The sequence below is a fragment of the Saimiri boliviensis genome, chromosome 17 (genome assembly GCF_048565385.1).
Source record: "Saimiri boliviensis isolate mSaiBol1 chromosome 17, mSaiBol1.pri, whole genome shotgun sequence".
NCBI lineage: Eukaryota > Metazoa > Chordata > Mammalia > Primates > Cebidae > Saimiri > Saimiri boliviensis.
In genome coordinates, this window is record NC_133465.1 from 44,444,965 (window position 1) to 44,457,506 (window position 12,542).

Sequence of the window (12,542 nt, forward strand, 5' to 3'; positions counted from 1 at the left end):
CCGAAGCCCCCTACACCCAGTTTCACCGGCCCACGTGTGTGCAGGCTCCGCCTCCAGTCCCGGCGGTCTGGAGTCCGGGTCCGCCGAGATCCCACTATGCACCGTGTCACAAGGCTCTTCCGCACCCACGGTGACTTTTCACTTCCGCTTTTCCCGCCTCCGTTTTGGCTTTGCAACCAAACTACCTGCACTGGTGACCGACAGCGACGTACGGCCAATAGAAAGCCCAGATGGCCAGGAAGAGTCCGCCCGTCAGCCAATGGAAAGGCGGCAGCGAGAGCGGTTGTGCAGTGAAGGCTAGACCCGGTTTACTGGAATTGCTCCGGCGATCGAGGGGTCTTAGTACACCGCAATCATGGTGAGATGGGGAGTGAAGCAAAGGGGCACGGGGAAGGATTGAGAAGCGGAGGGAGTCGGGAGAGGTTTGGAGACGAAAAGGGCCTAGGGTCAATGGAAGGAAGCGGTTTCAGTTCGAGGGGAGCAGACCCCGATGAGGACCAAGAGGGTGAGCGCGGCTCCTCGCCGTCACGTAGTGCTCATCCCACCTGGAGAACCAGGGGTCCAGGCTCCGGAATGGAGAACGGGGCGTACGGGAGCCTCCGCATCAGGGGCTGGGCTGTGGCAGCGTTTGACCCCCCGCCGTTCTGTTTGTCCTAGTCTATTATGTCCTATAATGGAGGGGCCGTCATGGCCATGAAGGGGAAGAATTGTGTGGCCATCGCTGCAGACAGGCGCTTCGGGATCCAGGCCCAGATGGTGACCACAGACTTCCAGAAGATCTTTCCCATGGGTGACCGGCTGTACATCGGCCTGGCCGGGCTCGCCACTGACGTCCAGACAGTGTAAGTGTCAAGGGTCCCCGCCCACACCCAGGCCTCTTCTTGGACCATCCGCCCCCGTCGTCTCCACCGGCCTGGTGAGTCTGAGTCTTGGCCGCACACTATAGCGATACAGAGATGTATCCTAACCAACTTTTACCAGCATTTACACTGTGCCATGCTCTGTGGAAAGCACCTTACATACATGGACTATCTTAATCTTCTTCCTGAGGATTCTGTGTGGCCATCCCATTTTGCAGATGAGGAAACTGAGGGTCTCAGAAAGTGTCTTGCTCAAGATGCAAAGTCAATGAGTGTCAGCCAAGATTCCCACCCAAGTCTCTCCAAGGCCAAAGTCAGCGCTCAGTCCCTAAAGAACTTCAGCAGTCACACAGATAACCAGCCTATGATGAGTTGGTGCTTATTAAGTGCCATATTAGTTATCTAGTCGCCATTGGTTATGTGATTCGAGAGAAGGGAGAGTTAGGGAGATGAAACTACAGTGATGGTTCGGATGTGAGGGTCATGGTCCTCATGGAGTAGTAGTGATGAGAAAAGAAAGGAAGAGTCGGGCGCGGTGGCTCACGCCTGTAATCCCAGCACTCTAGAATGCTGACATGGGTGGATCACCTGATGTTAGGAATTCAAGAACAGCCTGGCCAACATGGCAAAACCCCACCTATACTAAAAATGTAAAAATTATCCAGGCATGGTGGCATGTTCCTGTAATCCCAGCTACTTGGGAGGCTGAGGCACGAGAATCCCCTTGAACCTGGGAGGCAGCGTTTGCAGTGAGCCAAGATCGAGCCACTGCACTCCAGCCTGGGCAACAGAGTGAGAGTCTGTCTCAAAAAAAAAAAAAGTCCCCTTCTTTCTCTCTCTTTCTCTTTCTCTCTTTCTTTTTCTTCTTTCTTCTTTTCTTTTCTTTTTTTGAGATGGAGTTTGTTGCCCAGGCTGGAGTGCAAATTTTGCATTAAGGGGAGAAGAGAAGCCAGAGAAGAGAAGAATAAGAGAGGAAAAGAATGGTGATGGGTTTTCAGGAGGGAATACATGGTCACGGGCAGGTGCTGCAGGGTACTTGTGGCCTGAGGAGCGACAGTTCCTGGACACATTTCCTAGAAGGTGGAGAGACTAGCTCACAAGTGTGGGTGGATACTGGTCAGAAAATGTTCTCATTTCAACTAGGTGTGGTGGCTCATGCCTGTAATCCCAGCACTTTGGGAGGCCAAGGCAGGCAGATCTCTTGAGGTGAGGAGTTTGAGATCAGCCTGGCCAACATGGTGAAACCCATCTCTACTAAAAATACAAAAATTAGGCCGGGTGCAGTACCCCATGCCTGTAATCCTAGCACTTTGGGAGGCCGAGGTGGGTGGATCACCTGAGGTCAGGAGTTCAAGACCAGCCTGGCCATCAGAGTGAAACCCCATCTTTTAAAAAAAAAAATACAAAAATTAGCCAGCCATGGTGGTACATGCCTGTAATCCCAGCTGCTCAGCAGTCTGAGGCTGGAGAATCGCTTGAACCTGAGAGATGGAGGTTGCAGTGAGCCAAGATCACATCACTGCACTCTAGCCTAGGAAACAGAGTGACACTCCGTCTCAAAAAAAAAAAAAAAAAAAAGTTCTCATTTCTCAAAGCTTCCTGAGTCTCAAGAACATAAAACTTACTGAGACCTTGCCCAGCCTGCCCGTTTTTCCTATCCTGGTGGAATCAGAGGTTCCTGTCCGTGTGAAGCCTCCTGTAACCCTTCCCCTCTCCAGTCCCTGTTGTTCTCACACCGTTTCCTTTTCTGCAGAAGGCTTTTCTCACTGCGTTTGCTTGCTTGTGGGCAATAACTGCTCCTTTCACTAGGCCTCGGTTTACTTACCTTAGAAGATGAAGCTCAAGTCTTTTTTTTTTTTTTTTTTTTTTCCAGATGGAGTCTAGCTCTGTCACCCAGGCTGGAGTGCAGTGGCACGATTGTGGCTCATTGCAAACCTCTGCCTCCCGGGTTCAAGCTATTCTCCTGCTTCAGCCTCCCAAGTAGCTGGGATTACAGGCGCCTGCCACCACACCCAACTAATTTTTGTATTTTTAGTAGAGATGGGGACTTCACTGTGTTGGCCAGGTTGGTCTCAAAGTCCTGACCTAGTGATACACCCGCCTTGGCCTCCCAAAGTGCTGGGATTACAGGCATGAGCCACTGTACCTGGCCAGCTCAAGTCATGTATAAGGCTCTTTGCTCTGGTGTCCTGAGACTCCTTGCTTTGCCTCCAGCAGGTGTGGCATTGGTCTGCTTTGTGCAGGGGCCTATCCTGGGGCTCTGAGATGGCACTGGCAAGTTGTGGCCTTTTTTTCTTTTTTTCACCAGAGCTGTCAAGTGGCCTGTTTTCTTTTTCTTTTTCTTTTTTTTCTTTTTTTTTTTTTTTTTTTTTGAGACGGAGTTTCGCTCTTGTTACCCAGGCTGGAGTGCAATGGCGCGATCTCGGCTCACCGCAACCTCCGCCTCCTGGGCTCAGGCAATTCTCCTGCCTCAGCCTCCTGAGTAGCTGGGATTACAGGCACGCGCCACCACGCCCAGCTAGTTTTTTGTATTTTTAGTAGAGACGGGGTTTCACCATGTTGACCAGGATGGTTTCGATCTCTCGACCTCGTGATTCACCCTCCTCGGCCTCCCAAAGTGCTGGGATTACAGGCTTGAGCCACCGCGCCCGGCCTTTTTTCTTTTTTTTTTAAGACGGAGTATCATTCTGTCATCCAGGTGGAGTGCAATGGCGCGATCTCAGCTCACTTCAACCTCCACCTCCCAGGTTCAAGCAATTCTCCTGCCTCAGCCTCTGGAGTCGCTGGGATTACAGGTGCGCGCCACCATGCCTGGCTAAATTGTATTTTTAGTAGAGATGGGGTTTCGTCATGTTGATCAGGCTGGTCTCAAACACCTGACCTCATGATTTGCCCACCTTGGCCTCCCAAAGTGCTGGGATTACAGGTGTGAGTCACCACACCTGGCTATAAGTGGCCTTTTTTCTAAAAAATCTTTCAAGTCTGTTAGCACATAGCATAGCAGTTGCTGCTGCCTTTTTTTTTTTTTTTTTTTTTTTTTTTTTTTTTTGAGACGGAGTTTCGCTCTTGTTACGCAGGCTGGAGTGCAATGGCACGATCTCGGCTCACCGCAACCTCCGCCTCCTGGGTTCAAGCAATTCTCCTGCCTCAGCCTCCTGAGTAGCTGGGATTACAGGCACGCACCATGCCCAGCTAATGTTTTGTATTTTTAGTAGAGACGGGGTTTCACCATGTTGACCAGGATGGTCTCGATCTCTCGACCTCATGATCCACCCGCCTCAGCCTCCCAAAGTGCTGGGATTACAGGCTTGAGCCACCGCGCCCGGCGCCTTTTTTTTTTTTTTTAAAAGATGGGGTTTTACCATGATGGCCAGGCTGGTCTTGAACTCCTTACCTCAGGTGATCCACCCACCTGGACCTCCCAAAGTGCTAGGATTACAGGCTTGAGCCACCACGCCCGGCTGCTTTTTTTTTTTTTTTAAGTTACCCGGGCTGGTGACATAATCTTAACTCACTGCAACCTCCCCATCTAGGGCTCAAGTGATCCTCCCACCTCAACCTTTCAAGTAGTTGAGACTACAGGTGTGGGCCACCATGCCCAGTTAATTTTTGTTTTTTTGTTTTTCCATTTTTGAGATGGAGTCTCACTCTGTCACCCAGGCTGGAGTGCAGTGATACGATCTCCATTCACTGCAACGTCCACCTCCTAGGTTCAAGCAATTCTCCTGCCTCAGCCTCTTGAGTGGCTGGGATTACAGGCGCCCACCACCACGCCTGGCTAATTTTTGTATTTTTAGTAGAGATGGGGTTTCACCATGATGGCCAGGCTGGTCTCAAACTCCTCACTTCAGGTGATCCACCTGCCTCAGCCTCCCAAAGTGCTGGGATTAGAGGTGTGAGCCACCACTCCCGGCCATTTTTCTATCTTTTTTTGTAAGAAACAAGGTTTCTCTGTGTTGCTCAGGCTCAGCTTGAACTCCTGAGTGCAACGATCCTCCTGCCTCAGTCTCCCAAAGTGCTGGGATTACAGGTGTGATCCACCCCACTCAGCCAAAAAAATTTTTAATATGGAACACTTTACAAATTTGCGTGTCATCCTTATGCTAGTCTCCTCTGTATTATTCCAGTTTTAGTATGTGTGCTCCCAACGTGAGCACTGGTTGCTACTTCCTAACACATGTTAAGACTTTGCAGTTTTCCCTTGGCAGGGACTGAGATGTTCCCCTGACCTCAACAGAGTAGACACGCAGTAATATTCAATAATGATTTACTAACTCACTTTTCTCCTGCCACAGCGCCCAGCGCCTCAAGTTCCGGCTGAACCTGTATGAGTTGAAGGAAGGTCGGCAGATCAAACCTTACACCCTCATGAGCATGGTGGCCAACCTCCTGTATGAGAAACGGTGAGTGCAAGGATCGCCAGAACTAGCGAATGCAGACAGCTTGGAATGTAGCCTGGAGTGGGTGCTGAGGAAGGGGGTTCTTGTTTTCCCATCTCTTATTTTCAGGACAATATCCTTATTTTATGGGTGTGTTTTCTGTGGGCCTGTCTGACAACCAAATAGGAAAGAAAGGACTTACGTTCGAAAAAGGCAAGGAATGCACAGAGCAGGTAAATTTGCTTCTAAGCAAAAAACTTGTTCCTACCAGAGTGTTCTGGGGTCTCCCAGACAGGAGCCACCCTTATTCCAGAGCTATTCTATCAATACTGGCTTCTCAGGAATAGCAGGGAACCTAGGAATGGGGTGTTCATCTTTGTCAGTTCTCTTTGAGGACTTCACAGTGAGGAAGAAGGGGCCTAACTAGAATTCAGTGCAGAGCCGGGCGCGGTGGCTCAAGCCTGTAATCCCAGCACTTTGGGAGGCCGAGGTGGGTGGATCACGAGGTCGAGAGATCGAGACCATCCTGGTCAACATGGTGAAACCCCGTCTCTACTAAAAATACAAAAAATTAGCTGGGCATGGTGGCGCGTGCCTGTAATCCCAGCTACTCAGGAGGCTGAGGCAGGAGAATTGCCTGAACCCAGGAGGCGGAGGTTGCGGGGAGCCGAGATTGCGCCATCGCACTCCAGCCTGGGTAACAAGAGCGAAACTCCGTCTCAAAAAAAAAAAGAATTCAGTGCAGAAAGCTGGGATGAAATTGAAAGGAGACCCTGTGGGTGCTTTCTGCTCTGGGCAAAGCTAGGTGGCCAGAATACAAATTGAGTTCTTTTTCTGTTTTTCTAGATGGAGTCTCGCTCTGTCACTCAGGCTGGAGTGCAATGGCAAGAGCTCACTCAGCTCACTGCAACCTCTGCCTCTTAGTTTCAAGCAATTCTCTTTCCTCAGCCTTCTGTGTAGCTGGGATTACAGGTGCCTGCCACCACAGCCTGCTGATTTTTGTATTTTTAGTAGAGACGAGGTTTCATCATGCTGGTCAGGCTGGTCTGAAGCTTTTGACCTCAAGTGATCCACCCAACCTCAGCCTCCCAAAGTGCTGGTACAGGCGTGAGCGGCTGTGCCCAGCCAACGGGAAAAAAAGGTTTATAATATCCAGGGTTACCTGGATAAGAATCTTTTTTTTTTTTTTTTTTTTTGAGATGGAGTTTCACTCTTGTTGCCCAGGCTGGAGTACAATGGCGCGATCTCGGCTCACCGCAACCTCCGCCTCCTGGGTTCAGGCAATTCTCCTGCCTCAGCCTCCTGAGTAGCTGGGATTACAGGCACACGCCACCATGCCCAGCTAATTTTTAGTATTTTTAGTAGAGATGGGGTTTCACCATGTTGACCAGGATGGTCTCGATCTCTTGACCTCGTGATCCACCCGTCTCGGCCTCCCAAAGTGCTGGGATTACAGGCTTGAGCCACCGCGCCCAGCCTTGGATAAGAATCTTAAAACCAAATACTATAACACAGTTCAGGGCCTGTGTTTGAACTTCCAGTTATGCTGATGCCAAGTTACCATTTGAAGTAACTTACTGCAGTGTTTCAGACAGAGGTACGTAGAAGGTGTCTCTAGGGTCCAGATTTTATAAAGGGTCTGGGCATTGCTCAAGTTTGGAGATCAGTGCCCTCAGCCTGTCCTGCCATAAAAATCAGTGATTTCAGATGGGCTCATAGAGGAAGCTCCCAGAATAGTAGCTAAGAATCCAGAATTTTCCAGGTCACCTAATGTATTTTTAGTCTTTTCAATAAACATATTTTTATTATTATTATCTTTTTGAGATGGAGTCTCACTCTGTCACCCGGGCTGGAGTGCGGTGGCGTGATCATGACTCACTGCAACCTTTGTGTCCTCGGCTCCAGCAATCCTCCCACCTTAGCCTTCTGAGTAACTGGGACCATAGGTGCATGTCACCACGCCTGGCTAATTTTACAATTTTTTGTAGAGACAGGGGTCTCACTTTGCTGCCCAGGTTGATCTTGAATGCCTCGGCTCAAGCAATCCTCCAGGGTTGGCCTCCCCAATCACACTTGAGATTACAAATTGAGCCACCGTGTCTGGCCTAAAATGTTATTTTCAGCCTGGCACCGTGGCTCACACCTGTAATCCCAGCAGTTTGGGAGGCTGAGGTGGGTGGATCATGAGGTCAAGTGATGGAGACCAGCTTGGCCTACATGGCGAAACCCTGTCTCCACTAAAAACACAAAAATTAGCTGAGCATGGAGGCACGTACTTGTAGTCCCAGCTACTCGGGAGGCTGAGGCAGGATAATCACTTAAACCTGGGAGGCCAAGGTTGCAGTGAGCCAAGATCGCCCATTGCACTACAGCCAGGGAGACAGAGCAAGACTCCATCTCAACAATAAGAAGTAATTTTCATGGTGGCTGTAATCTCAAATTGTGTGTGTGTGTCTGTGTGTGTGTGTGTGTGTGTGTGTGCGTGCACGCGTGTGCGTGTGTTCAGAGCTATAACTGAAGATCATGCCCTTGGAAATGACTGCCATCCAGTATGACATATGGATGATGTCTCTTTACTGACTCTTTCTGTTGAGGATATTGGCCATTTGTTATTTGGCATTTTATACAGATACTCCTTACCTTCTAACCTGTTCTAAGCTTAAAATATGGTATGTTGAAATGGGTATTTTGTAGACATGATAGGATGCAAAAACACAAAACAAAATAACCACAAATTGCTCACAGCAAGGCAGTGTAAAGTAGCTGTTGTTTTGCCTCGTGATCATGTGGTTGACTGGGAGCTTTGGCTCATTGCCACTGCCCAGCATCAGGAGAGGGTTTGCTACCACGTATTGCTAGCCTGGGAAAAGATCAAATTTCAAAGCATAGTTTCCACTGAATGCCTATTACTTTGCACCATCATAAAGTTGAAAAATTTTAAGTTGAACCATCATAAGTCAGGGTCCATCATCTTTACATAAAGATCCCCAAGACTGATCTTCTTAAAGACCAGTGTCTAGAACAGGTTTCTAATGAGCTGCCGTTCCTTTTGGCAGACAATGAGAGTAACCCAGACACTAGTATCACTCTTTGCCTTGCCTGCTTGGGGGCTCAAAACTTTGTGTTCAGTCTGAGTAACTTGTATTATGTTTTAATAATTTAGTTTTATTTTTCAGTGTTTTTCCTATAAACTGCCGCAAATCTTTTCACTAAAGGAATAGAATATAAATGTACACATAGAGGATTGAGTGATGGTAGGTTCTTGGGTGAGGAGAGGGAGGATTAGAAGAAAACAATTTTCTGAAAGAAAGGAGGAGAGGCCGGGCACGGTGGCTCACGCCTGTAATCCCAGCACTTTGGGAGGCCACAGCAGGCGGATCATGAGGTCAAGAGATCGAGACCATCCTGGCCAACATGGTGAAACCCTGTCTCTACTAAAAATGCAAAAAATTAGCTGGGCATGGTGGCAGGCACCTGTAGTCCCAGCTATTCAGGAGGCTGAGGCAGGAGAATCCCTTGAACCCGGGAGGTGGAAGTTGCAGTAAGCTGAGATTGCGCTACGGCACTCCAGCCTGGCAACCGAGCAAGACTCTGTCTCAAAAAATTATATATATATAAAAAGAAAGGAGGAGGACAAGAGGGTCAGAGATGAGAGGGATAAAAAGGTAAGTGTCAGAGAAGAAAAGGTGAAGTCTTAGAATATTGCTAGCTGCGGGAACTGGCCGCAGGGAAAAGTCATCTTCCCAAGCGGATCCTCCATTTCCCCTCTGGTCTGGGGCGGGGCTTTGTCTGAATAGGCCTGAACAGGAAAGAGCGTTCTTGAGTTCTGGTTTCTTTCTCTGGTGCTGGCCCCACAGGTTTGGCCCCTACTACACTGAGCCAGTCATTGCTGGGTTGGACCCGAAGACCTTTAAGCCCTTCATTTGCTCTCTAGACCTCATCGGCTGCCCCATGGTGACTGATGACTTTGTGGTCAGTGGCACCTGTGCCGAACAAATGTACGGAATGTGCGAGTCCCTCTGGGAGCCCAACATGGTACGTTGGTGTCATGGAGGGGGCTGGGCTCTGAGGTACCCACCCTTGGTCATTAGGAGAAAACTGTGTTTATGTGGCAGGTGATGGGGAAGATGGGGAGGTGGGAGGGAAGGCCGCAGCTGCTGCTCCTTGGAAGGGTATCCAGAACTTCCATCTGCCAGGGCTAGCTGGCTCCAGAGGAGAGCATCTTCTGTTAGGAGACCACAGTTAGGTATTTGCCACAGCAGTAAGAATTCCTTACGTTGGGTTTACAGGGTTCTTGCATCCATTCATTGAGCAAACGTTTAGCTCAGTGTAGAGTTAGAGGCGGCTCAACAATGGGCTTGGGAGCCACGTTGTCTGGGTTGGAAACCTGGATCCACCCACCACCTTAGTTATTGATCTTGGGTAAGCCAGTTTACCTCTTTGCCTCTACTACCTTGACTGTAAAATGGGGATAATAAAGTCTACCTTAGAAGCAGTCCTGCCTAGTTTGGCTGGGCACGGTGGCTCACAGCTATAATCCCAACACTTTGGGAGGCTGAGGTAGGCAGATCACTTGAGGTCAGGAGTTTTGAGACCAGCCTGACCAACATGGTAAAATCCTGTCTCTACTAAAAATACAAAATTAGCTGGGCGTGGTGGCACGTGCCTGCAATCCGAGCTACTCAGGAGGCTGAGGCAGGAGAATTGCTTGAACCTGAGAGGCAGAGGTTGCAGTGGGCCAAGATCATGCCACTGCACTCCAGCTTGGGAACAAGAGCGAAACTATGTCTAAAAAAAAAAAAAAAAATAGCGCTTCATGGCGAGCGTTGGCTGTCATTATTGAGTGCCCGCTCTGTCGAGCATTTGGGAAAGCAGGTACAGTCTGCCTTCAGGTGCCTGCTGCAGTCCAGTGTAGCAAGACACACACTCAAATACCTGTTAGATTGCAGTTTGTTGGGAAGAGGAGGAAAGAAAGGGCCTGGTGGCAGAAGGAACAGCCTGTGCAAAGGTACAAGAAGGGCCAGGTATGTTCAGCGACTGGAGAGAGCTGACATTGGCTGGAATGTGGGTAAAACATGTGAGGGGAACGATGCTGGAGATTGAGATGAGACTTCAAAGGGCCTTGAATGCCTTACCAAGGAGTTTGAAGTCTGTCCTCTGCCGTAAGGAACCTAGAGAATCGGGTGCCTTTAGGTGGACGTGACAGGCTGTTACCGCCTGCAGGAGGCGCTGAGGTCCTGGGCAAAGACAGTGGCAGTGGGGAAGCAGGAAGGCAGCTGTCAAGATGACTTAGTCACATAAAACAGAAGCAGCCGGGCGCGGTGGCTCAAGCCTGTAATCCCAGCACTTTGGGAGGCCGAGGCGGGTGGATCACGAGGTCGAGAGATCGAGACCATCCTGGTCAACATGGTGAAACCCCGTCTCTACTAAAAATACAAAAAATTAGCTGGGCATGGTGGCGTGTGCCTGTAATCCCAGCTACTCAGGAGGCTGAGGCAGGAGAATTGCCTGAACCCAGGAGGCGGAGGTTGCGGTGAGCCGAGATCGCGCCATTGCACTCCAGCCTGGGTAACAAGAGCAAAACTCCGTCTTAAAAAAAAAAAAAAAAAAAAAAACAGAAGCAAAGGAGGTAGAGGCACTGAGGCTGGCTGGGTGCTCACTGGGCTAGCCAAGACAGAATGTAGAAGGAGCAGGTTTGGGGGAAATGGGTTTGTGGTTGGACAGGTTGGGTTTTGAGGTACCTGTTAGATATCCAGGATCAGAGCCCGTCAGGCAGCTGCTAAAGCACACTGGAGCCAAAGAGGGGTTCTTCTGTTTCACAGAGGAGAAACTGAGGCTCAGTGAAGGGACATACTATTTGCCCAATGTCCCATTGCTGATTAGTAAAAGAAATTCAGGGCCTGAAGTCTTCTTTCACTTTCCTTTACATAATTCAGCTTCCTTCCAAGGAAGGAGCTGAGAAAGGCTTCCCACGTCTTGGGAATCATCCCTTACTTTAGGCATGTTTTGGGGCCAGCGCTGGGAACCTTGAGCCTAGAAAAAAGAGAGTTAAGGGACCCCAGACCAAGTCGGGGCTAGAGGCTGTGGTCTAAAGAGGTCCTGCTCTGTTGGCAGGATCCAGAACACCTGTTTGAAACCATCTCCCAAGCCATGCTGAATGCCGTGGACCGGGATGCAGTGTCGGGCATGGGAGTCATTGTCCACATCATGTGAGTACGGGCTGGGAGAAGTCAAGCAGCTCTGCAGACACCCTGCCCCTCTTCCTTCTCCACAAGCACACCCCCCACTTTCCAAGCCCCCCCCCACCCCCCGGTCAGGTGTGAGATAAGAAAGGTGCCTGTGGCCGTCCTGGGTGAGCAGAAGTCTATGCCTCCCTATGGCCGGTAGCTGGCAGCCTACCCAGCTTCCCCTGCCCTCTGTCAGGTGAGGCTCTGGGGCCCATGCTCACAAGAGACACTTCTTCCTTAACAGTGTCCCAAAAGTCTCAGGATGTGTTGGGTGAGCCAAAGCAGAGCTCCTGCATATGGATTGAAATTCTAGGGGGCTCCCAGCCTCTCTCCAGCCCAGAGCTGTATGATGTTCTGCGCTCTGGGGACCAATTTCCAAGCCCCAGCCAGGTCTCTACATGCCATCCCCCTTGTCCCCTCACTTCTTTGGGGCCATCACCAGGAACCTGATTGGACAGAGTAGGAAGTGTCCTCCCAGCTGCTTTCCTACATTGCAGGATAAACATTTGGACCCTTTTGGAGGATAGCCTGCTTACTTACCGTGAAAACCAGAATTTACCCCCCAGGATTCTTTTTATCTTCTTTGGGGTGAAACACAGCACACCTTCTCCTTCCTGAGTGGCTCGTTCTCTAGGCCTGGAGGAGCTACTTCCCTTCTTTGGAGAGCGGCATTAGTCCGGCCCCGGATCATTTCCTGGGAAAGCCTCTCCGAGGTGGTTCCACCTGCAGACAGACCGCCCAGGTGTCTGCCCCTGTCCCTCCTTCCTCACCACAGGCGGAGGAGATGAACTAGCAGGAATGAAACTAGAGGCAGTGGGCAGCCATTTGTTCTGCTCCTTTGCCCCAGGGCTTACAGGCTTGGTGCTGAGGGCCGGGTGAGCTAGTCACAGTCACAGTTCAGATGGGTGGAGACGTTTTCTTGTGATTTTCTCCCTCTGCAGTGAGAAGGACAAAATCACCACCAGGACACTGAAGGCCCGAATGGACTAACGCTGTTCCCAGAGCACACACTTTTTTTTTTTTTTTTTTTTTTTTGAAATAAAATAGCATGTCTTTCCCTCCTGCTTATCTTTGAT

At 49.9% G+C, this 12,542-nt stretch overlaps 1 protein-coding gene and 1 pseudogene across 1 annotated transcript; one reads left to right on the plus strand and one right to left on the minus strand.

The window, feature by feature from the left end:
* The first annotated feature begins 258 nt into the window (after positions 1–258).
* On the plus strand, positions 259–12,510 carry PSMB3 (proteasome 20S subunit beta 3). The gene is made up of 6 exons (XM_003931197.4): positions 259–358; positions 658–842; positions 5,156–5,263; positions 9,097–9,274; positions 11,354–11,448; positions 12,408–12,510. Exons 1-6 carry the CDS (start codon positions 356–358, stop codon positions 12,454–12,456), a joined length of 618 nt encoding a protein of 205 aa, XP_003931246.1. The 5' UTR covers positions 259–355; the 3' UTR covers positions 12,457–12,510.
* Positions 4,922–5,017, minus strand: LOC120366996 (U6 spliceosomal RNA; annotated as a pseudogene).
* Positions 12,511–12,542: the final 32 nt, after the last annotated feature.

Coding starts and splice junctions, on each gene's coding strand:
- PSMB3 (XM_003931197.4), top strand. Junction 9,275..11,353: donor CCCTCTGGGAGCCCAACATG/GTACGTTGGTGT, acceptor CTCTGTTGGCAG/GATCCAGAACACCTGTTTGA. Junction 11,449..12,407: donor GGAGTCATTGTCCACATCAT/GTGAGTACGGGC, acceptor CTCCCTCTGCAG/TGAGAAGGACAAAATCACCA.